Source organism: Mobula hypostoma, chromosome 9, assembly GCF_963921235.1.
Source record: "Mobula hypostoma chromosome 9, sMobHyp1.1, whole genome shotgun sequence".
NCBI classification, from domain to species: domain Eukaryota; kingdom Metazoa; phylum Chordata; class Chondrichthyes; order Myliobatiformes; family Myliobatidae; genus Mobula; species Mobula hypostoma.
In genome coordinates, this window is record NC_086105.1 from 100,544,327 (window position 1) to 100,569,127 (window position 24,801).

Genomic DNA, 24,801 nt, shown 5'->3' on the forward strand with positions numbered 1-24,801 from the left:
CCTTCCAATACCCAGGTGGCTCTTTTTTTTCCCCTCTTTCTTTCTTTTAGGTAGGACTATATATATGGGGGGGGAGGGTTAAGGGGAGGGGGGGTGGGTAGATTTTATCTTTTCATGTATTCTTTTTGAAAATTTAATAAAGATTATATATAAAAAAGAATCTACTCAATATACATATGCTGTAATTGATTTACTTGTTTATTAATTATTATTTTTCTCTTCTATATTATGATTGCATTGAACTGCTGCTGCTAAGCATCACATGCCGGTGATAATATATCTGATTCTGATTAAGAATAATTTTCTCCAGGTAAATTTAGTATACTGCCATGTAGTTGTTAAAAAAGGAATAGTATATTTTCCCACAATTAGAAATATATAACCACAAAAACTTCCAGGTGAGATTGCATATGTGAAGTAGGGAATAGTTCAATTTGACCTTTTTGCAAAAAGTTTCCTTCAAATGAAAGGTCATCCATCAGAAAAGTTAACTTGCTTTTTCCTCTTTCCTCTAAAAATGTCTGAACTGCTGAGTATTTCCAGCATTATGCTTTTATTGCAGATTTTCAGCAACCAATCTTTCCTTTTCAATTTTCTTTGTGCTGATAGTATACTCTATTTACACAAATGAAAAGGAAGCAATAATAGAACAACACTCGATACCATCTCACAAACAAAATACAAACTCCATGAAATATTTCACAGGATCTTTATTGGCTGTGGTATCCTCATTAATATCACCACAGATCAGCAACTTAAAGCTCCCGGTGTCTCATGAACAGTGTAATGTAATAAAACACTCATTCCCATGCTCTGATTTATACAATAAAATCAACTCACTTTCAAACCAATTAGTCACTGTCAAGTATCAACATATCAGACTCAATGTACAAGGGATGCTTCACTCTAATCAGCATTCCTGCCTTGCACTTGCACAACTCTTCATTTTTAAATAAAAAAATGGATTTTCAGTTTTAGATTTTCAAAATATTCAAAATTCAAAAAGGAAGTCTTGAATTATGTGAAATGAAATAATCCTATTTTTCAAAAGTATTGGGATGGTATAAAGCAAAACACTGCCCTCACTTTCAGATTAGGGTTCAAAAATTAAAGTCCATATGGATATTTCAGGAGAAGCTTTGCTACCTCCTTAATCCAAACATAATCTTGATCTGTAGATAATATTCCTCTTTCTATTTACTCTCAAACAAACACATGTACACACATTATCATCTCTCTTGGCAAATCGGTAAAGCATTTATCAAGATTTAACAAATTAATGAATGGACAAAAAAGCTGGTGCAAAATACACAGTAAAAATGATGGCACTATATTTCTCTGATATCACTGGATTGAGATAGCTACATTTTTTAAAATCTTACACAACAGATGCCACCTCAAATATCATTTTGAATGTTAAAACATCCATTAAATCAGATGAATTGCTGACTACAAAATTGTAACTATTGCCATCTTGTTCAATGAAATCCAATTATAGCTATTAGATTTAGATATAATATGGTGCTATATTTAGAATTTCATAAAGGCGCAGTGGGGTTTCTCAATGTGTCAGAGAAAGTTAACATCTTACATTTTGTCATGAAAATACGACTACCTGGAAAAAAAATCTTGCACCAATTTTGTTAAAACATTTATTTTTTTTTTAAATTAAATAGGCTGTACAATTTGGAAAATCTTCTTTCTCCCATATCCACTATTCAAGTGCAACATCCACCAGCATCTCGCTAGTTTGACCCATAGTCAGATTAACAGTGGATTTGTTCTGACTTTATGTATACTTAATGTTAAAACTCTTGATCCAATACTTTCCCCCAAAAGGGTTTGCGCAAAGGCTTTCCTTGGAGGGAGTCATGATAGCCTGTAACCACAACCTCAAAATGAGCAATATACTGTGCATGGAATTTCCTACTGATGTATTGTAAATTGAATATTTCTGTAATTCCTTGTGTATTATCATTAAAGGCACACAATATCCTTCTGAACAGCTGAGATAGCACCAACAACACACACCCCAGATACATTCACAAAAAAAAACCTCAAACTCCACACACAGCATGTGTTAACTGGAAATTACAAAGCTATAGCCTGGCAACTGCTTTCAAAAGGTTTGATTTATTCTTTATAACTGCTTGGTTAGGTCAAAGGCCTTACTAACACTGCCAGGCATGTCATTTCAAAATGCTCTATACAACTTGAGTCTTACAAAGATCAGTTTTTTTTAATTCAATGGAGCATTTTATTTTAAACTTTACTTCTCCCTCCGATACTGTTTTGTGGTATCTAAACAATTGCTCTGTTAAGATAAGGCCACTTCTGTTCTCCCATAAAAACCCTAATACAGAACATGTGCAACAGCACCAGCAGCATAGATAAAAAGGACCACTGCCATCTAAAGAGTTCAAGCTTGATTAGCAATGTATAAAAATAGCATCAGCAAAAAAAAAGGGAAGAAACGAAAGCACAATAGCACACAGCTCTCACACTACTGGCTCATTGCCAGTTCATGTACAACAAGTTAGAAATACAAGAAGAACTTTATAAATCAGAGATCTAAATTGAAAATCTGTAAGTGCCATTTAAATTATCATTAAAAATGAGATTAAAATGGAGTTTTCTTTTGCTTGGTGAACACAAGCTCCAACAGTCATGCACTTCGATTGGATTATTGATGCTCGAGCTCCTCATCATGTTGTGATCGGTCTGTCAGCAGCAGAGAAACAATTGTTCTCATTGTTACAGAACACTTTTCTCTCTCTACTCTCTCAACAGCTCCACTGTTTGTCAACTCTCTTCCTTCAAATGTCTGAGGCAGATTGCATTGATGAATGTCACCGGAACTCATAGATCGGAGTGCTGTGTTCAGGGACATGTGTCAGATTTAAAGACTGATACCTGTTAAACAAAAGCAATAATTCAATCAAAAATTAAGATTCAAACCTATAGATATACAATTAAAAAAAAATTGTGTGGAGGAATAAGAGGGAAAACTATCAGCTGGGGCCCATGCTTACCATCTTGCAAGCCTGACTGAAAATTTTAATGTCTGAAATTAGGTTGGATCAGTAGAAAACATAACAGACATTTTCTCTCCTAGTTAACTACTAATTGTGGGATCTAAATGCTTGCATAGTCCCACATGGATAAAGGATCAGCAGTGTAATTACATTTAATGTCTTCACCACATACAGGGGCAGAAATTGAGAAAAAGTGTATAATTTAATGTTCAGCTTCTCAGACATTTAGGGTGATTACTTGCATTTTGTCATATAGTTCATACAACTAATGTTACTTCTCACTTTAATATTTCATTTTTACCAATAAATTTGCAGTGAAATAGTTCATGGCATGTTTAAGTAATACATATATGAAACAATATATACATGTCATCACACAAATTACATCATATGGAATTACAATATTGTAGCCATTAGTGAGACTTGGTTGCAGGAGGGATAGGACTGGAAGCTCAATATTCTGGGGTTTTGTTGTTTTAGATGTGACAGAGCAGGAGGGATTAAAGGAGGAGGGGTGTCATTATTAGTCAGGGAAAATATCATGAAAGTGCTCAGTCAGGAAAGACCAGAGAACTCATCCAGTGGGGCAGTATGGGTGGAACTGAGGAATAAGAAAGGTATGATTACATTAAGGGGGCTATATTATAGACCACCCAACAGTCCACAGGACACAGAGGAACAAATTTGTAGAGAGATTGCAGACTGTTGCAAGAAACGCAAGGTAGCTACTATAGGTGATTTTAACTTTCCACATGTTGACTGGGACTCACATACTGTAAAAGGACTACATGGGAGAGAGTTTGTCAAACACGTTCAGAAAAGTTTCCTTAATCAGTACATAGAAAATCCAATGAGAGAGCGTCCGATACTTGATCTCTTATTAGGGAATGACAGAACAGGTGATGGAAGTTTGTGTAGGGGAACACTTTGATCTAGTGATCATCTAACACATTGGTTTCATAGTAAATATGGGAAAAGATACATCTGGTCCATGATTGAGATTCTACAAACCCCATTTCCAGAAAAGTTGGGATATTTTCTAAAATGCAATAAAAACAAAAATCTGTGATATGTTAATTCACGTGAACCTTTATTTAACTGACCAACTTAATTGTATTTTGTAAACATATACAAATTTAAAATTTGATGGCTGCAACACACTCAACAAAAGTTGGGACAGAGGCATGTTTACCATTGTATTACATCACCTTTCCTTTTAATAACACTTTTTAATCGTTTTGGGACTGAGGATACTAATTGTAGTAGATTTGCAATTGGAAATTTTGTCCATTCTTGCTTGAAATAAGACTTCAGCTGCTCAACAGTCCGTGGTCTCCGTTGTCTCCGTTGTCTGATTCTCCTCTTCATGATGCGCCATACATTTTCAATAGGAGATAGATCTGGACTGGCAGCAGGCCAGTCAAGCACAGGCACTCTTGTGTCCACAAAGCCACGCTGTTGTAGCCCGTGCAGAAGGTGGTCTGGCATTGTCCTGCTGAAATAAGCATGGACGTCCCGGGAAGAGACGTTGTCTTGATGGCAACATATGTCTCTCTAAAATCCTAATATTCGCCTCAGAGTCAATGGTACCTTCACATACATGCAACTCACCCATGCCGTGGGCACTGATGCACCCCCATACCATCACAGATGCTGGCTTTTGCACCTTTCATTGATAACAATCTGGATGGTCGTTTTCATCTTTGGCACGGAGAACTCGACGCCCGTTTTTTCCGAAAACTAGCTGAAACGTGGACTCATCTGACCACAGCACACGGTTCCACAGTCTTTCGGTCCATCTGAGATGAGCTGGGGCCCAGAGAACTCACCGGCGTTTCTGCATAGAGTTGATGTATGGCTTCCTCCTTGCGTAATACAGTTTCAAGTTGCATTTCTGGATGCAGCGATGGACTGTATTGAGTGACAATGGTTTTCCAAAGTACTCCCGAGCCCAGGTGGCTATAATTGTCACAGTAGCATGACGGTTTCTTAGGCAGTGCCGCCGGAGGGCTTGAAGATCACGCTCATTCAACAGTGGTTTCCGACCTTGCCCTTTACGCACTGAGATGTCTTTGAATTCTCTGAATCTTTTCACAATATTATGTACAGTAGATGTTGAAAGACCTAAATTCTCTGCAATCTTACGTTGAGAAGCGTTCCTTTTGAACTGATACTTGAATATTCTGTGCACTTTTCAATCTTATTTTAACTGTCTCAACTTTTGTTGAGTGTGTTGCAGCCATCAAATTCTAAATTTGTGTATATTTACAAAATACAATTAAGTTGGTCAGTAAAACTATTGAAAATCTTTTCTTTGTACTTTTGTCAGTTAAATAAAGGTTCACATGAATTAACATATCACAGATTTTTGTTTTTATTGCATTTTGGAAAATATCCCAACTTTTTTGGAAATGGGGTTTATAAATTGGAGAAAGGCTGATTTTGATGGTTTCAGAAAGGATCTGGCAAGTGTGATTGGGACAGGCTGTTTTCTGGCAAAGGTGTACTTGATAAGTGGTATGCCTTCAAAAGTGAAATTTTTAGAGTACAAAGCTTGTATGTATCAGAATAAAAGGCAAAGATAACACACACAAAATGCTGGAGGAACTCAGCAGGCCAGGCAGCAACAATGGAAAAGTTGACGTTTCAGGCCTAAACCCTTCATCAGTCATAAGCAGGCAAGGCGAAGGAAAATCCTAAGAGACTCTACAGATATGTTAAGAGCAAAAGGATTGCAAGCGACAAAATTGGTCCTCAAGAAGATAAGAATTGTAATCCATGCATGGAACCAAAAATGGAGGACGTAAATGGATTTTTTGCATCTGTATTTACTCAGGAGGCCGACATAGTCTACAGATTAGTAGTTTCTGAGATATTCAAACCACCCCTTCTGGCACCAACAATCATTCCATGATCAGTCACTTAGATTACATTTCTTCCATGTTCTGATGTTAGGTCTGAACAACTGAACCACTTGACCACATCTGCATGCTTTTACGCATTGAGGTACTGCTACATGATTGGTTGATATTTGCATTAACAAGGTGTACAAGTGTACCTAATAAAGTGGCACTGTGTATATGGATTTTATGAAAGCATTTAAGAGATGTACAATAAAAATTATAAAATAAGCAAAAAATCAAAAGCAATTAAGTTGCAGGGGACAGAAAGTGGTTAGAGGAAGAAAAGGACAAGAGGAATGGTCTCCAACGGGGAAGATGTAACAAGTGGTGGACAAGGCTTTTATCTTGTTCATTGATACATTACAAATAGGAATAAAGAAAAAATTAAATTTGCATATAACATTGTTAGGGGACAGCAATTTGTGTTCACTGGAATGGAATACTATGAAAATAATGTAACAAGTAGGAAGCATTGAATCAGAATGGAGTTCAGGAAAGGAAATATGAAGCCATCCATCTCAAATCCAAGAAAGATCTAATATTTTTGTATACATTTCAGAAAACAAATTTGTAGATAATTATCTTTTAATATAGCAAAACACCCCAAGGAATATCACAGCAAGTCATAGGTATCTGGGCTGAGATCCAAAAACTTTGTCAGAGAAAGTTTTAAGGAGTATCTTAAAAAAAAAAGACAGATGTACAGAATGAAGAGCCTTATAGACAGATTCGACACCTTAGACTATCAATATTGGAGTGACCAAGGCAAGAACTGGAAAAAAAAAAGGAGAAATTTAAAGATTTGAGGGTTGTGCGAAATTACTGGGACGAAGTTAAGTGTGAAAGATTTCATCTGCTTTAATGAATTCATTTTTGGGCATCTTATCTACTGAGAAGCTATTCTTGCTTGATACAAGCAGTTGAATTTTGGATCGCTATAAGTATGATGCACTTTTCCCCCTTATCAGTGGTAGAGGAATTCTGAAAAGATTGGCCTAAAAGAGGACCAAGTAGGTTGCTCGAAGGATGATCTAATTAACAGTTAAAACTGCACAGAGTGCCTGTCAACCAGTCAATAAATGGGTTGAAAATAGAAACAAGACCAACATAAATACAAGTGGTGCCATTTTCTGCAATGCAAGGGTGTCTGCCCTGGGCTAGTACTCAGGCTGCAGAGGCTCCCCTCTTTCCTGCAAATGCCTGCAAGAAAATTAACTTAAAAAGTAGTTTATGGTGACATGCCTAATCTGGTAATAAGTTTCCTCTGAGCCAGCTCATCTACTTGAATGCCACTGAGACCATGCAAAAGAAGTGACACCCTCAGGTATCGCAAATAATAAGACCAGAGTGAATGCAAAAGAACCTGCCTAGCATCACTGTGTCTCACCATACCTTTAGATTTGTGCTTTTTCTGTTTACATCCCTGATGAAGATGCTGGGCTGGGACATACTGTTCAGCTAGTCAATAGTTCTATAACTACAGTACATATTAAAACATGTAGATTTTATGTCTACATGCTGTTGTCTGAGCGAGGAATGGGCCGGAGGTCAGATATGCACAACCATCTAACACTGCACCCCATCACTGGAGTCATCATGGAGTCTGAGCTGTTGCACAGAATGAGTCAAGGGAATAGATATACTTAGCATCTAGCCATCGTCAAGCATCTAATGAGGCTCCATTCAGTTAAGGGTAACCACCTCTCGTTTAAAAGTTTATATTCATCTTCATGTTTTTGTTTCATTCAGTTTCTGTCTTATATCCTTGATTAAAAGTTTAATAAGTTATAAGTTTTAAAAAAATAATTTTACTTTTAAACACTGAGGTGTTTAACAGAACACGTCAAAAACAGTGAGAGAATGTGGATGGGACATTATCTTCAGCTTCATTTGTGGTGACTGCCTTCCATAACACCCAAGGCAATGGCACCAGCTGGATGTCACCACAAAATGTAAATGCAGCCATTGAGCTACTGTAGAAAGCAATGGTGAAGTGTCAGCCAATACTTTGGGGCCCACGCAAGGATAAAAACGGAGTGGTTAATTTATAATGTGTATATTTAAAAGCATATAAAATCTTGCATGATCTGAAAACCTTATGGTTTAGTAAAAAAATTATTGTGCACCATTGCCTGGCCATAGCCTGCAACTGCATGGGGTCTAAAATCATTCTTAAAGTAACCTGCCATACTAACTGGAAATTCCAATTAATAATGTGAAATATCCACAGAAATGCATAATAGGATTGTTAGCAAAACACTTGAAGGGGGTTTTTGAGGCATCCTTACAACAGGTTGGCAAATGCAGTTCAATTATTCATCTAGGTTAGTTGGAGTAATGAGGATATTCCCTATCAAAGGAACGTAACATCTAGTGTTCGGTAGTGACTTATCCCATATATTATTCTATTTCACTACATACTAAATCATTTATAAATCGAGGACTGATTTTTCCTACTAACAAGTGACATTGAGTAACATAGTAGGATGGGAACATCAAGGATACAGATTAGATGATTCATTTCGACTAATCCAAGTCACTCTTCCAAAGAACAGTTTCTTCTTGTATTCAATTATGGCATGTGAACAATCTCATAGCATCTCTGGTGGAGTGTATTTCTACAAATCTTAATGGTGTGGAATTCCAAGATTAGTACACACCATTTAAGAGATCATACTTCCCATCCATCTGATATCATTGACCTTCTTGCTAGTAAGAAGTGTCAGAATATCCTAGGAATAACAACGCATTTTGTAAATGGAAAACTGAATTTGCAACAGTGTACTCCTGATGGGATGGTGAAGAATCAAATAAAGTGAGCTGCTTTTTCCTGGATGGTGTCAACCTTCTTTGTGTAAGCACGATGGGCTGAGAAGTATGATCTCCCCCTTCCATAATTCTACAATAGTTGGAATTCAAAAACAGCAGTCACCCATTTTGGATAAAAAGAATTATTTTGAAAAGTGATGCTGCAGAGGAATAAACATTTAGGAATCCACCTACAAATTCTTTTAGTATAGTTGACAAGTACAGAGAGCAAATCAAAGAGACTGGAATGCATTTGGAATTAACATTCAATATTATATTTAAGGTACAGATGGTTACGTTAATTGAAATGTTTAAAGTGAAAAAATACCATGACAGATTTTCTCTGTTGAAAATTATTTCTTCATGTTGGCAATTTCTACTGAGGGAATACTTTTAAAATTAGAACGAGGACAAAGCATTTTCAGAAAAATTTAATTTTCTCCTTCAAGGAGTAAATAAAACTGGGTACAGATAATCCAAAATAATTCAGGCCAAGGAGCTGAAATATTTTGCTTTATCATGTAATCAAGAATCATATCAATCATTTCTGCAAACTGAAATAAAATATTAAAGTTGTTTAAATTGAAATGTTTACAAGTTTCTCTCACCATTCGGAACTCCTGTGATAGTAATAGCCCTCTATTGAAGCTGTGGATTTTTGGAAGCAAATGTAATAAAAGCCTGCAAAGGAAGCACCGCTGATGTCTTTGATTGTGTGATCAGGGACCAAAAATTGTTCCTGTTGGAAAAGAAAAAAAAACTTGGTACAATTAAATCAATTTATAGAAGTAACCTCTTAAAAAAAAAACTTTGTAAACTAAATCCAAATTTAGTTCCAAATATATGAAACCTATTGGGAATCTTGTAATTAGAATCAACATAAATAAACCAAAACAACTGCATTAGCCAAAGAGGCTTGTTTATAAAAAGAGGCACAATACTGTTTGAACACAATGCAGAACTGAATAACATGGAGCCACTTGCTTAGAATGTTGCAAGTAAAATACCTGAAAAGCAGTATGCTTCTTACATAGGTACGCCATGAGGAAATGTTACTAGCACAGAATATCCTATTGTACAGAATATCCTCACACAATAAACATTGCTTAACAGAGAGGAAACATTACATCACTCTTCCCATTTGAACAGCTAAGATACAAAGAAGAAAGAGATAAAGCCTGCAAGAAACAAGATTTAGTTTGATAAAATGATGACAAATCGATCAGATATAAAGGGGACAAAATGCTTGAAGAGTGCAAAAACACAATTATATTCTAGATAATGAAAGTAAACTGAATACAACTTTAATTGATGATTGAATACCTGGATATTTTCAGCATACCTGCAGGCATGAAAAAATAATCAACTTTATGAAGTGTTTATAACTTACGTTTGTCCAAGGTGGGGAAAAAAGGGAAAATGTGAAAGCTTTGCTAAAAGCAAACCTTTCAAGGTGTCAATCTTTTTTTGCATCCCAACATACCTTTAAGATATCCCAAAGCACTTTACAAGAAATAGAATACTTCACAAATCCCATTTTTAAAAACAAAAATGAACAGTTCATGTAGTAGATTGTTAAAAAAGTCTCTTTAGTTCTATTGTAACAACTGTGCCACAAAGTTAGACAGATGAATTAATGCTTGCTCCAGAAACATCACACATGCTGACAGATTAGTGCAGTATCACAGGGTATGCCGAGGAACAGACGTACCTCAACCACACTGCTTTTTATATGCACAGACTGATTTCCACATTTACCAACGATGCAACAGCAACTGCATTTAAAAAGCCATTTCAGTCTGAGGATTTTGAGATTGTGAAAAGTGTTTCATAAATTCTAGCCTATACATCTTGGCTTCTCTTGCAGTTGCACAACTTCAACTGATTTAGTTTTTAGCTTTTATTGATTGGTAATTATAAATGACCCCATATCCCCAAATCTCACCCCATAATATTGACAGAGCTGCATCATCAGCTGAAATTCTTCCCTCCAATTTCCACAGCTTATATCACCATCAGAAGTTTTAATAAATTCTACTAACATTGCCAATCACATCAGTTAGTTTTCCTCATGCACCTGGTCAGGTTAGTGAAGCAATTTAGGAGCCCACTGCTCTCAAGTCAAAGTTGCTCAATTCAAATATTAAAATTAATCTTGGCATTAAATTCACATTTTACTTTTTTTTTTAAAAAACTGTTGAATACATGTTAATGGAGAATTTGCATTTTAAAACTACTTTCAGATTAACTGGGAATACAGAAATTAATGCACTAACTTTTTGGAGTGCTTTAAGGAAGTCTCACATTTCTGTCCTTTCTTTGAAACTGCTCTAATAACTTGCCAAGATACCCAAGATTAGTAGTTTTCATAAAATGATCTCAATTTAAACTAGTTCTGTAAAATATTGCACATTATTATGCACTTGGGTAGTAATCACAATTTTGTTGGAAAACAAAATGAAGAATTTTTAATATATATAAAATCCTACTAAATTATCTTGCTCAGCTAACAAGGAATGAAATAATCAGTTGTGAAGAAAGTCAAATTTCAGACCAAAGTCACCAGTATCAAAGTGGTTCTGTTTATTTTTGAACTGGGAAAACATTACATAGGAGATCCAAGCTGTTGGTGTGCCCTCCTAAAGAGCATGTCTATTCTGTAGGGAAAGAAATGTAAAATGGGAAATCTCCATAAAGCTATCTAAAAGACTAGGAAAGGCAAGGACAAAAACTTGAGTTATAAGCTAATTCCATTATAGACTTGCTCTCACTACCATCTATTTATTATCCAATTTAAAGTGGTACAAGTTCATGCCTCAATTTGTTTAAAAAACTAAATACGTATTTAAAAAAACTTAAACCCAAACCCCCCTTCTCAAAAGGTATCAGATGTGCTACTTTCAAAGGTTCTTCAGAAGTTCTGTTTCATGTGTCCACTGTCCTCATATTAAAGTGAACTTTGGACAAATGGTAGAAAGCATCATGAATAAAACAGAATTTTCCCCTCTGAGTGACTTGCGTTTCAAGGCAATAAGTACAGACTGTTAACTTGTACACTTACTGTGTTGGCAGCCCTTGCGCACGGAAGATACTTTGAGGTCCTGTGTTTCGGGATCACAATCATGGAGGGAAGTTGCTGTGCATCAGTTGATAGAGGCAGGCATGGCATCCACGTCGTGGAGCAGATGTAGGCGGGACTAAAAAGAGGTGTTGAAATGTATTTGAGTTGGAGGATTTTTATGGAGCAGTTGCAGAAGGATGAAGTCAAAACATTAATGAGCTCAGTATCTTGGAAATCCTTGTCAGCTTCAGGCAGTTCGGAGAAAATTTAAATCTGTTTATGTTGCGATGAAAAAACAAAAAAAATCACTGTTCCTCTGCACCAGTGTTTATTTTTCTTGGTGCACATGTGGCAGTCATGGGATAGTTCTGTCCCAAAAGAATGGTTTTGGAGGACTTTCCCTCCTTCCCAATTGAGAAATGCCTTGCCTCTGGATGCCAGCTTGTTCCACTCTCTTTTCACTCCCCTCCTCCCGTCCTATTGTCCAAATAATAAATATGGCCCAAGTGAAAGTGGTAGGACCCAAATTTATTTGGATGCAGATTTATTGATGATGAAACAAAATCAGTTTGGTTTCATCATAAAAAGCATCACACCCTGAAAGCAAAAAAAAACAGTACAGTGGCTAAAAGCAGACTTCTGACCTTCAACACAAGTGATTCCTTGCTAAAAATACTTTGTGTTCAGAGTTATTAAAATGTGGTCAAAATAAAAAGTTACTAAGCAATTAAAATGCATTCCAGGTCAACTATATACTTCTCATTTATAGCCCTTTATATATCAAGCCCTTAGTAAAATTCATTTTATAAAGTGCCAACTTTTAGATGAATCATACACATCCACCTGAAGAGGCAAACACCCAGCACTTCCCTTTTGAAGAACAAAGTTCTTCTGGTGCTCGAGTCAAGATCCACCATCATCAAATCATTACAAGCATCTTGCTGTGTGCAAATTGCTTGTTATATACAACTACAAAAGGCTGTGAAGTGCTTTGGGATATGCTGTGGACATAAAAGGTGTTATTTAGAGGCAAGTTTTCTTTTTCTTGTAAGCATTTAGAAATTACACTTTCTATTTTTGAGGTGCTCCTGGATAAATTTCCAATGATAAAAATCTGATAAGAAAGAGGATCCTCTAGGAGTTAGACCTCTCTTAAGCCAGGTTTCAAAAACAAGTTTTCATTACCAATGCAAGGTCATATGCACAAAAGGATTTCATTTTCACTACTATTCTTTGAACATGGGGTGTCCGGCAGCAACTTTACAAGATGAAATGTTTGATAAATTGCCAAAAGTTTATAGTTTCTTCTTTTAGCCGCAACTTGATAGAAAACTACTCAAAAAGATGGAAACTAATTCATAGTTAAAAGAAAATGTGATGCCCATGAAGCTTGGACGTAAAAGAGCAGTGATTCCCATTTAGTGAACTGAAAACCCCATTCCCAAATATCCCTAGTTTAATTGAATATGTGGGCATCTTACTATTATGGGAGAATAGGTTATAATATCTGCGAAGTAACTACAAATCAAATGATCCACTGAAGTATAAAGTCTAGAAATTTCAGTATTAGAAATTGACAAATTGTAATATCAATTTTAAACAAGTTTCCCATGCAGGAACCAAAATTCACTGAATACCTCAAGTGATTTGATGAAGATTTTAAATTTACATCACACTACCAATTTTAAATAGAGGTAACTGAAGGAATATTACTGAGGGGAAAGCATTAGAATGATAGGTGTTTCATCACTGTTAAACGATCTGTTTTCAAGATGTGGGAAGCAGCTAATATCTCAGCACTTCAAATGAAAAAAATCAATTACAAGATCAGAAATGAAGGACAAGTCAATTTTTGACAAATATATTCAATAAATCTTTGCTTCCCTACAGTAATCTTATTTTTGGCTTCTGTATTTAGCAGAAAGTCATGCATTTTGATTATCAGTCATAAAAAGTAGATGAAACATCCTTTCCTGTCCTGTCAGAAAGGGCTTCACTTGACTACTCTTCACTATGTCAGTCGATAATAGCACTTCTCACTTCAAACATCAGAACAAGAATACCAACCTCCAAAATTCAGTAACACAAACACGAGGAAACCTGCAGATGCTGGAAATTCAAGCAACACACACAAAATGCTCGTGGAATGTAGCAGGCCAGGCAGCATCTTTAGGAAGAGGTACAGTCAACGTTTCGGGCCGAGACCCTTCGTCAGGACTAACTGAAAGAAGAGATAGTAAGAGATTTGAAAGTGGGAAGGGGAGATCCGAAATGATAGGAGAAGACGGGAGGGGGAGGGATGGATCTAAGAGCTGTAAAGTTGATTGGTAAAAGGGATACAAGGCTGGAGAAGGGAGAGCATCATGGGACATGAGGCTTAGGGAGAAAGAAAGGGGGAGGGGAGCACCAGAGGAAGATGGAGAGCAGGCATGGAGTAATAGTGAAAGGGACAGAGGGAGAAAAAAAGAGGGGGAAAAAAGGGGAAAATAATAAATAAGGGATGGGGTAAGAAGGGGAGGAGGGGCATTAACAGAAGTTAGAGGTCAATGTTCATGCCATCAGTTTGGAGGCTGCCCAGACGGAATACAAGGTGTTGTTCCTCCAACCTGAGTGTGGCTTCATCTTCACAGTAGAGGAGGCCATGGATAGACATATCAGAATGGGAATGGGACATGGAATTAAAATATGTGGCCAGTGGGAGATCCTGCTTTCTGTGGCGGACAGAGCGTAGGTGTTCAGCAAAATGATCTCCCAGTCTGCGTCGGGTCTCACCAATATATAGAAGGCCACACCGGGAGCACCAGACGCACTATATCACCCTAGCTGACTAACAGGTGAAGTGTCGCCTCACCTGGAAGGACTATCTGGGGCCCTGAATGGTGGTGAGGGAGGAAGTGTAAGTGCAGGTGTAGCACTTGCTAAGTGCCAGGAGGGAGATCGGTGGGAAGGGATGCGGGGGGGGGGGGAACGAATGGAGAACGGAGTCACGTAGGGAGCGATCCCTGCGGAAAGCAGCATCTTTCCGTCCCCCACCTTTCTGCTTTCCATTCATCCCCCCCAACCCTTCTCATCGATCTCCCTCCCGGCAATTATCCTTGTAAGTGGAACAAGTGCTACACATGCCCCTACGCTTCCTCCCTCACCACCATTCAGGGTCCCAGATAGTCCTTCCAGGTGATGTGACACTTCACCTGTGAGTCGGCTGGGGTGATATACTGCGTCCAGTACTCCCGATGCGGCCTTCTATATATTGGTGAGACCCGACGCAGACTGGGAGATCGTTTTGCTGAACACCTACGCTCTGTCCGCCACAGAAAGCAGGATCTCCCACTGGCCACATATTTTAATTCCACGTCTCATTCCCATTCTGATATGTCTATCCATGGCCTCCTCTACTGTCAAGATGAAGTCACACTCAGGTTGGAGGAACAACACCTTATATTCCATCTAGGTAGCCTCCAACCTGATGGCATGAACATTGACTTCTCTAACTTCCTTTAATGCCTCTCCTCCCCTTCTTACCCCATCCATTTTCTCCCCCCCCTCTCTTTTTTCTCCCTCTGTCCCTCTCACTAACTCCTTACCTGCTCTCCATCTTCCTCTGGTGCTGCTCTCCCCCTTTTTCTCCCTTAGCCTCCCGTCCCATGATCCTCTCCCTTCTCCAGCCTTGTATCCCTTTTACCAATCAACTTTCCAGCTCTTAGCTCCATCTGTCCCCCTCCTGTCTTCTCCTATCATTTCGGATCTCCCCCTCCCACTTTCAAATTTCTTATTATCTCTTCTTTCAGTTAGTCCTGACGAAGGGTCTCAGCCTGAAACGTCGACTGTACCTCTTCCTATAGATGCTGCCTGGCCTGCTGTGTTCCACCAGCATTTCGTGTGCATTCCAAAATTCAGTTACTGTTTCATTTAGATTAGTTAAGTAAATTGTTAAAGATAACCTTGCAATCCAGGAAGAGAAAACTACAAACTTAAACACCTCCATTAGGAGTTCAACAGAATTCTTATCTCAAGCTTGTAGCAATCTCTTGATGGTGACTTCTTAAAGTTTCTTCTAATATCTACCTAACTTCAACCTGAAACACTAAAATAAATGAAGTTACAACCCCAATTAAAAAAAATTATTACATGAACTGTTATTTTCTGGCAGTGCTATTTATCAACGAAATAAATATTTTTCTCAAGGGGCACTCTGAAGATTACACTGGATGTGATGGTACAACAACCTGAGCTTCATCACATAATGCATTTCTAAATTCAGTTGTACCAATAAAGGTTAATAACAAGTAAATGCAAGAATTTTGCCATGAAAGAGAAAGAAATTGAACAGATAATTTGAGTAAGTACTTTTGTGGACCTTTCACATTTGCCTTTGTTTTCCTGCAGGCCACAGTGAAAATAAAGAGGAATAGGTTCCCACCCAAATTCATCAGTCAGTTTGTGCCTGAAGACCAAGGAACACATGCCCATTGAGGTGAAGAACAGGAGTTACTTTAAAATATATTGATGCTACAATGGATATATAAAAAAAGATTTAAATAGCATGTTCATCTAAAATCAATGTCTCCGGGGCTACTTCAAACTTCTGCACAAGGACAATTAAGTAATTTTCATAGCACACATACTAAAAAAAGGTCAAGCTAAAATGGAAATTTGTTTTGATTTGTATTGGGAAGTCCTAAAAAACAAACAGAACTTAGTTCTGATACTCAGCTACAACCACAAAGCACAATATCAGGCAATCCAGGAACTGCTGCAGATACTTCTGAGAGAATATATGAAAACAGATCTGGGCCAAGATACATATGAGTCCACATTACAGTTTAATTTTGATAATTTCCCCTCAATACTAAATAATTGCTGCTACTATTTCCTAGCAACATAGAGGCACTATCCATATAACTCATTTAGCATCCAGAATCACTCAAGGGTGCACAAACTATTACAACATTAGTATATACATCTGACAGCAACAAGGCTATTATACAGGGCAAAACAACAAAGATATTATTTTTAAAATCTTCATTTCAAAATTGAGCATTATTTTTCCATTAAAAGGCAAAATGTACTAGGTAATAGTTCTGTAATCAGTTATGCACCTAAAAGTTCAATTTCCATGTATAATGAAACACTCAAAATGCTAGAGGAACTCAGATCAGGCAGCATCTATGGAAATGAACAAATATTTGATGTTTCGGGCTAGACAGTTCTTCAGGACTTGAAAGGAAGGGAGAAGTCACCAGATTAAGAGGTGGGACGAGGGGAAGAAGGACTAGCCAGGTAGGTGGGAAAGGTGAATGAATCTGATAGGAGGGGAGAGTGGACCATGGGACAAAGAAGAGAAGGGTCACCAGGGAGGTGGTGTTAGGCAGGTGAGGAGAAGGTGCAAGAGGCCAGGATAAGAAATAAAAGGGAGAAGGACAGGGGAGGGAATTTCTTAAAATCAGAAAGAGAAATCTATGTTCATGCCATCAGGACAGAATGAGGTGTGCTCATCCACCCCGAGAGGGGGCTCATCATGGCAAAAGAGGCAGCCATGGACTGACATGTCAGAATGGGAATGAGGATAGGAATCAAAATAGTTGGCCACCAGGAAATTTCACTTCTGGTGGATGGAGCGGAGGTGCTCGACAAAGCAGCCCCCAATTTATGCCTGGTTTCACCAATGTAGAGGAGGCTGCATCGGGAACACTGGATACAGTAGACAACCAAAACAGATTTGCAGGTGAAGTGTTGCCTCACCTGGAAGGACATTTTGGGGCCCTGAATAGAGGTGGTAAATGGGCAGAAGTCAATACACACAGTACATAAAGGACTATAAGAAAGTCATTGATGTTAATCAATAAGATTATTAAATTTTGGGGAATATAATAGAGAAGATGAAATACAGGAATATAAATGCAAGATGCACTGATTATTATTTCTTGCTGCTTTTTTTTTAAAAAGAGAAACAGAATTAATTTAAGGTATTTCAGCAATAATACACAAGCACAGTGGCACACTCTGTCCTTACACCCCAGGGTTCTGAAAGAGGTAGATAAAGAGATTGTGGAGGCATTAACAGTGATCTTTCAAGAATCACTTGATTCTGGAGGACTGGGAAATTGCAAATATCACTCCATTCTAAGGGAGAGAGGCACAATACAGGATATTATAGGTCAGTTAGCCTGACTTCAGTGGTTGGCAAGATTTTGCAGTCCATATTTAAGGATGAGATTTCAGGTACTTGGAGACACAACATAAAATGAGCTGAAATCAGCACGGTTTCTTTAAGGGGAAACCTTGCCTGACAAATCTATTCAAATTTCTTGAGTAAATAACAGGTAGGAAAGACAGGAGAATCAATGGATGGTTACTTGGACTTTCTGAAAGCCTTTTACAAGGTATCACACATGCACGACATCCTGGTACAAGAGGGGAAACAATCAGAAGTCGTGATACATGTTGGGACCAACGACATAGGCAGGAAGAGGGATGAGGTCCTGAAGTGTGAGTTTCGTGAATTAGGCAGAAGGCTGAAGAACAGGACCTCAAGGGTGACGTTCTCAGGATTGCTGCCAGTGCTACGTGACAGTGATGGTAAGAATTGGAGGAGATGGCAGTTGAATGCTTGGCTGAGGAGTTGGTGCAGGGAGCAGGGTTTTAGATTTTTAGATCATTGGGATCTCTTCTGGGGAAGGTGGGACCTGTACAGATTGGATGGGTTGCACCTGAACTCGAGGGGGGGCAATATTCTTGCAGGTAGGTTTGCTAGCATGGTTCGGGAGGGTTTAAACTAATTTGCAAGGGGGATGGGACCCAGAGCAATAGAGCAGTGAAAGAAGTGCATGGAGTAAAGCCAGATCTAACATACAGAGAGGCTTTGAGGAAAGAGAAGCAGAATAAACGGTGTAAAGACAGTAAGGTAGAAGGGCTGAAATGTGAGTACCTCAATGCAAGAAGCATCAGGAACAAAGGTGATGAACTGAGAGCCTGGATACATACATGGAATTATGATGTAGTGGCCATTACAGAGACTTGGCTGGCACCAGGGCAGAAGTGGATTCTCAATATTCCTGGATTTCAGTGCTTTAAAAGGGATAGAGAGGGCGGAAAAAGGGGAGGAGGGGTGGCATTACTGGTCAGAGATACTATTACAGCTACAGAAAGGGTGGGTAATGTAGCAGGATCCTCTTTTGAGTCAATATGGGTAGAAGTCAGGAACAGGAACGGAGCAGTTACTCTACTGGGGGTATTCTATAGGCCCCCTGGTAGCAGCAGAGATACAGAGGAGCAGATTGGGAGGCAGATTTTGGAAAGGTGCAAAAATAACAGGGTTGTTATCATGGGTGACTTCAACTTCCCTAATATTGATTGGCACCTGATTAGTTCCATGGGGTGTAGATGGGGCAGAGTTTGTTAAGTGTGTCCAGGATGGATTCCTGTCACAGTATGTGGACAGGCCGACCAGGGGGAATGCCATACTAGATCTTGTCCTAGGTAATGAACCGGGTCAGGTCACAGATCTCTCAGTGGGTGAGCATCTGGGGGACAGTGACCACCACTCCCTGGCCTTTATAATTATCATGGAAAAGGACAGAATCAAAGAGGACAGGAAAATTTTTAATTGGGGAAAGGCAAATTATGAGGCTATAAGGCTAGAACTTGCGGGTGTGAATTGGGATGATGTTTTACAGGGAAATGTACTATGGACATGTGGTCGATGTTTAGAGATCTCTTGCGGGATGTAAGGGTTACATCGCAAGATTTGTCCCGGTGCAGAAGATAAAGAATGGTAGGGTGAAGGGATCATGGGTGACAAGTGAGGTGGAAAATCTAGTCAGGTGGAAGAAGGCAGCATACATGAGGTTTAGGAAGCAAGGATCAGATGGGTCTATTGAGGAATATAGGGAAGCAAGAAAGGAGCTTAAGAAGGGGCTGAGAAGAGCAAGAAGGGGGCATGAGAAGGCCTTGGCGAGTAGGGTAAAGGAAAACCCCAAGGCATTCTTCAATTATGTGAAGAAAAAAAGGATGACAGGAGTGAAGGTAGGACCGATTAGAGATAAAGGTGGGAAGATGTGCCTGGAGGCTGTGGAAGTGAGCGAGGTCCTCAATGAATACTTCTCTTCGGTATTCACCAATGAGAGGGAACTTGATAATGGTGAGGACAATATGAGTGAGGTTGATGTTCTGGAGCATGTTGATGTTAAGGGAGAGGAGGTGTTGGAGTTGTAAAAATACATTAGGACAGATAAGTCCCCAGGGCTTGACGGAATATTCCCCAGGCTGCTCCACGAGGTGAGAGAAGAGATTGCTGAGCCTCTGGCTAGGATCTTTATGTCCTCGTTGTCCACGGGAATGGTACCGGAGGATTGGAGGGAGGCGAATGTTGTTCCGTTGTTCAAAAAAGTTAGTAGGGATAGTCCGGGTTAATTATAGACCAGTGAGCCTTACGTCTGTGGTGGGAAAGCTGTTGGAAAAAATTCTTAGAGATAGGATCTATAGGAATTTAGAGAATCATGGTCTGATCAGGGATAGTCAGCATGGCTTTGTGAGGGGCAGCTCGTGTCTAACAAGCCTGATAGAGTTCTTTGAGGTGGTGACCAGGCATATAGATGAGGGTAGTGCAGTGGATGTGATCTATATGGATTTTAGTAAGGCATTTGACAAGGTTCCACATGGTAGGCTTATTCAGAAAGTCAGAAGGCATGGGATCCAGGGAAGTTTGGCCAGGTGGATTCAGAATTGGCTTGCCTGCAGAAGGCAGAGGGTGGTGGTGGAGGGAGTACATTCAGATTGGAGGATCGTGACTAGTGGTGTCCCACAAGGATCTGTTCTGGGACCTCTACTTTTCGTGATTTTTATTAACGACCTGGATGTGGGGGTAGAAGGGTGGGTTGGCAAGTTTGCAGACGACACAAAGGTTGGTGGTGTTGTAGATAGTGTAGAGGATTGTCAAAGATTGCACAGAGACATTGATAGGATGCAGAAGTGGGCTGAGAAGTGGCAGATGGAGTTCAACTCAGAGAAGTGTGCGGTGGTACACTTTGGAAGGACAAACTCCAAGGCAGAGTACAAAGTAAATGGCAGAATACTTGGTAGTGTAGAGGAGCAGAGGGATCTCGGGGTACATGTCCACAGATCCCTGAAAGTTGCCTCACAGGTGGATAGAGTCGTTAAGAAAGCTTATGGGGTGTTAGCTTTCAGAAGTCGAGGGACAGAGTTTAAGAGTCGCGATGTAATGATGCAGCTCTATAAAACTCTGGTTAGGCCACACTTGGAGTACTGTGTCCAGTTCTAGTCACAACACTATAGGAAGGATGTGGAAGCATTGGAAAGGGTACAGAGGAGATTTACCAGGATGCTGCCTGGTTTAGAAAGTATGCATTATGATCAGAGATTAAGGGAGCTAGGGCTTTACTCTTTGGAGAGAAGGAGGATGAGAGGAGACATGATAGAGGTGTACAAGATAATAAGAGGAATAGATAGAGTGGATAGACAGTGCCTCTTCCCCAGGGCACCACCGCTCAATACAAGAGGACATGGCTTTAAGGTAAGGGGTGGGAAATTCAAGGGGGATATTAGAGGAAGGTTTTTTACTCAGAGAGTGATTGGTGCGTGGAATGCACTGCCTGAGTCAGTGGTGGACGCAGATACACTAGTGAAGTTTAAGAGACTACTATACAGGTATATGGAGGAATCTAAGGTGGGGGCTTATATGGGAGGCAGGGTTTGAGGGTCGGTACAACATTGTGGGCCGAAGGGCCTGTACTGTGCTGTACTATTTTATGTTCTATGTTCTATGAAACTGCTAAACCAGAGAATAGTATTATTGGAAAGATACTAACGTGGATACAAAATTGAGTGACAGAGGTAAAGTGTAGGAATAAAGTGGGCCTTTTCTGGTTGGCTGCTGGTGACTAGTGGTGTTCCACACGGTTTGGACTTGGGACCGGTTCTTTTCACATATGAGTTGGATGATGGAATTGATGGCTTTGTGTCAAGTTTGTGAATGATACGAAGACAGGTGGAGAGGTAGATAGTGTTGAAGAAGCAGGGAGTCTGCAGAAGGACTTAGACAGATTGGGAGAATGGGCAAAGAAGTGGCAGGTAGAGTATAGTGTAGGGAAGTGTATGGTTCTGCAGTTTGATAGAAGGAATAAAGGCTTATTAGACTATTTTCTAAACAGGGAGAAAATTCAGAAATTAGAGGTGCATGATCCCTGAAGATCAACTTGCAGGTTGAGTCAGTGGTAAGGAAGCAAATGCAATGTTTTCATTTCAAGAGGACTAAACTATAAAAATAAGGAATAAGAAAGTAACGCTGAGGCTTTATAAGGCATTGGTCAGCCCACACTTAAGAGTACTGTGAGTAGTTAGGGCCCCTTATCTAGGAAAGGATATGCTGGCATTGGAGAGGGTCCAGAGGCGGCTCATAAGATTGATTCCAGGAATGAAAGAGTTAATATACGAGTGTTTGATGGTCTGTACTCACTGGAGTTTAAAAGAGTGAGAGGGAATCTCATTGAAACATTCTGAATATTGAAAGGCTTAGAGAGTAGATGTGGAGAGAATGTTCTCTTAAGTAGGGGAGTCTAGGTCCAGAGGGAACAGCTTCAGAGTAGAAGGACACCTCTTTGTAATAGAGCTGAGGAGGAATTTCTTTAGCCATATGGTGATGAATCTATGGAATGTATTGCCATAGCTGGCTGGAGGACAAATCATTGGGTATATTTAAAGCGTAGGTTGATAGGTTTTTGATTAGTAAGAAAATCAAAGGTTTCAGGGAGAAGGCATGAGAATGGAGTTGAGCTGGATAATAAATCAGCCATGATGGAATTAGGCCATTTGGCCTGTGTCTTATGGTCTTATTCTGAAATGACCTAAACCTAAAAATTACTCTAACAGTCCCTCCTCTTGGCCCTCCTGGACAAAAATAAATTTGTACCAGGAAAGGCCAACCTCGGAGGATCTACTTAAATAGGGCAGCAAAAACACCCTGCCTCGAAATCCCCCCCCCAATTGCTACCAACCAAATGTTAAGCAGCGAGGCTGTTCCAGAAATTTGAATAAGTCTTTAGAAATGGCGGAGAAGGATAAAGGTCATGCGAGAACTGCAAGTATAGTGCATGAAGTAAAGCCAGATCTAACATATAAAGAGGCTTTGAGGAAGGAGAAGCAGAATAAAGGGTGTAAAGTGTGACGAAAGAGGGTTACAAAAGTACACCTAGACTAAGATGTTAACTGTCCTGTGCTAGCACCAGTGGGATCAACAGTTGATCTACCACCTGTCTTCAGGACAGAGAGATAAGTAAGACAATGGAGCAGCATTTGGAAATGTTAATGAAGAGACGAGAGAGTTTAATGGAAGGAGACACCGGTCTGAGTATTGTCAAGACCGGCTCCTTTTGAACCCTGAACTGTTTGAAGTGTGATGGACAGGCGATACCCCAGCAGGGGGATAAAAAGGGGCAGGTTCGCTAAGACAACACACACGACACCACGAGGTAACGAGACCCTGGAAGCGGTGCGCCCCCACAAGTAGGTGGCAGTTTTGGAGGTCTGGTCGCGGGACCAGCCATAGACGCACAGGGTAGAAAGATACGGTCGGCAGGAACCTGGTGTGTGTCCGCCCTTGCCTGGGTGCCGGGTTCACCGCTGAAGAACGATCGTGTCTGGAACAGAGGGGTCACAGTCGGTGACCTCGGAAGACATTACAAAGGGCTCGCCCGAAAGCTGACTGCGAGGAATATCGAAGGTCTGTTTGGAATCCGATTTGAATATTCATTCGTTCTCTCTCTCCCCCCCCGCCCCCAACGGCACAACAGTGATTGCTGTGAATTGAACTGAACTCAATTGAACTGAACTTTGCGTCACTTGAAACTGGTCATTTACCCCTAGACTGCGATAGAGCTTGATTGATCCTATTATCCTAGTTCTGTGTACATGTGTGTTTATTCATTGCTAACCTGTTGCATTTATATCCTTACTATTAGAGTACTGTGTTGCTTACTTCTTTAATAAAACTTTCTTAGTTCCAGTAATCCAGACTCCAACTGAGTGGTCCATTTCTGCTGGTTTGGCAACCCAGTTACGGGGTACGTAACAAAAGGTAGTAAGGTAAAGGGCTAAAGTGCGTGTACTTCAATGCAAGAAGCATCAGGAACAAAGGTGATGAACTGAGAGCTTAGATACATACATGGAATTATGATATAGTGACCATTACAGAGACTTGGCTGGCACCAGGGCAAGAATGGATTCTCAATATTCCTGGATTTCAGTGCTTTAAAAGGGATAGAGAAGAGGGGAAAAAGGGGAGGAGGGGTGGCATTACAGGTCAGGGATACTATTACAGCTACAGAAAGGGTGGGTAATGTGGCAGGATCCTCTTTTGAGTCAGTATGGGTGGAAGTCAGGAACAGGAAGGGAGCAGTTACTCTATTGGGAGTATTCTACAGGCCCCCTGGTAGCAGCAGAGATACAGAGGAGCAAATTGGGAGGCAGATTTTGGAAAGGTGCAAAAATAACAGGGTTGTTATGGGAGACTTTAACTTCCCTAATATTGATTGGCACCTGATTAGTTCTAATGGTTTAGATGGCACAGAGTTTGTAAAGTGTGTCCAGGATGGATTCCTGTCACAGTATGTTGACAGGCTGACTAGGGGCAATGCCATACTGGATCTAGTATTAGGTAACGAACTGGGTCAGGTCACAGATCTCTCAGTGGGTTAGCATCTGGGAGACAGTGACCACCGCTCCCAAGCCTTTAGCATTATCATGGAAAAGGATAGAATCAGAGAGGCCAGGAAAATTTTTAATTTTTAATTTTTAATTTTAATTGGGGAAGGGCAAATTATAAGGCTAGAACTTGCGGGTGTGAATTGGGATGATGTTTTTGCAGGGAAATGTACTATGGCCAGGTGGTCGATGTTTAGGGATCTCTTGCAGGATGTTAGGGATAAATTTGTCCCGGTGAGGAAGATAAAGAATGGTAGGATGAAGGAACCATGGGTGA

General features: G+C 39.7%; 1 protein-coding gene across 1 annotated transcript in view; it reads right to left on the reverse strand.

Annotated features, from left to right (window-relative positions):
* Nucleotides 1-680: 680 nt before the first annotated feature.
* The window catches only part of gid4 (GID complex subunit 4 homolog), a 42,010-nt gene continuing 17,889 nt past the window's right edge, over nt 681-24,801 (reverse strand). The window contains exons 5-6 of the mRNA XM_063057382.1: nt 9,355-9,485; nt 681-2,913 (exon numbers count right to left, since the gene is read on the reverse strand). Of these exons, the coding sequence (XP_062913452.1) occupies nt 2,850-2,913; nt 9,355-9,485 (195 nt within the window). The 3' untranslated portion in view covers nt 681-2,849. The remainder of the gene's footprint in view (nt 2,914-9,354; nt 9,486-24,801) is intronic.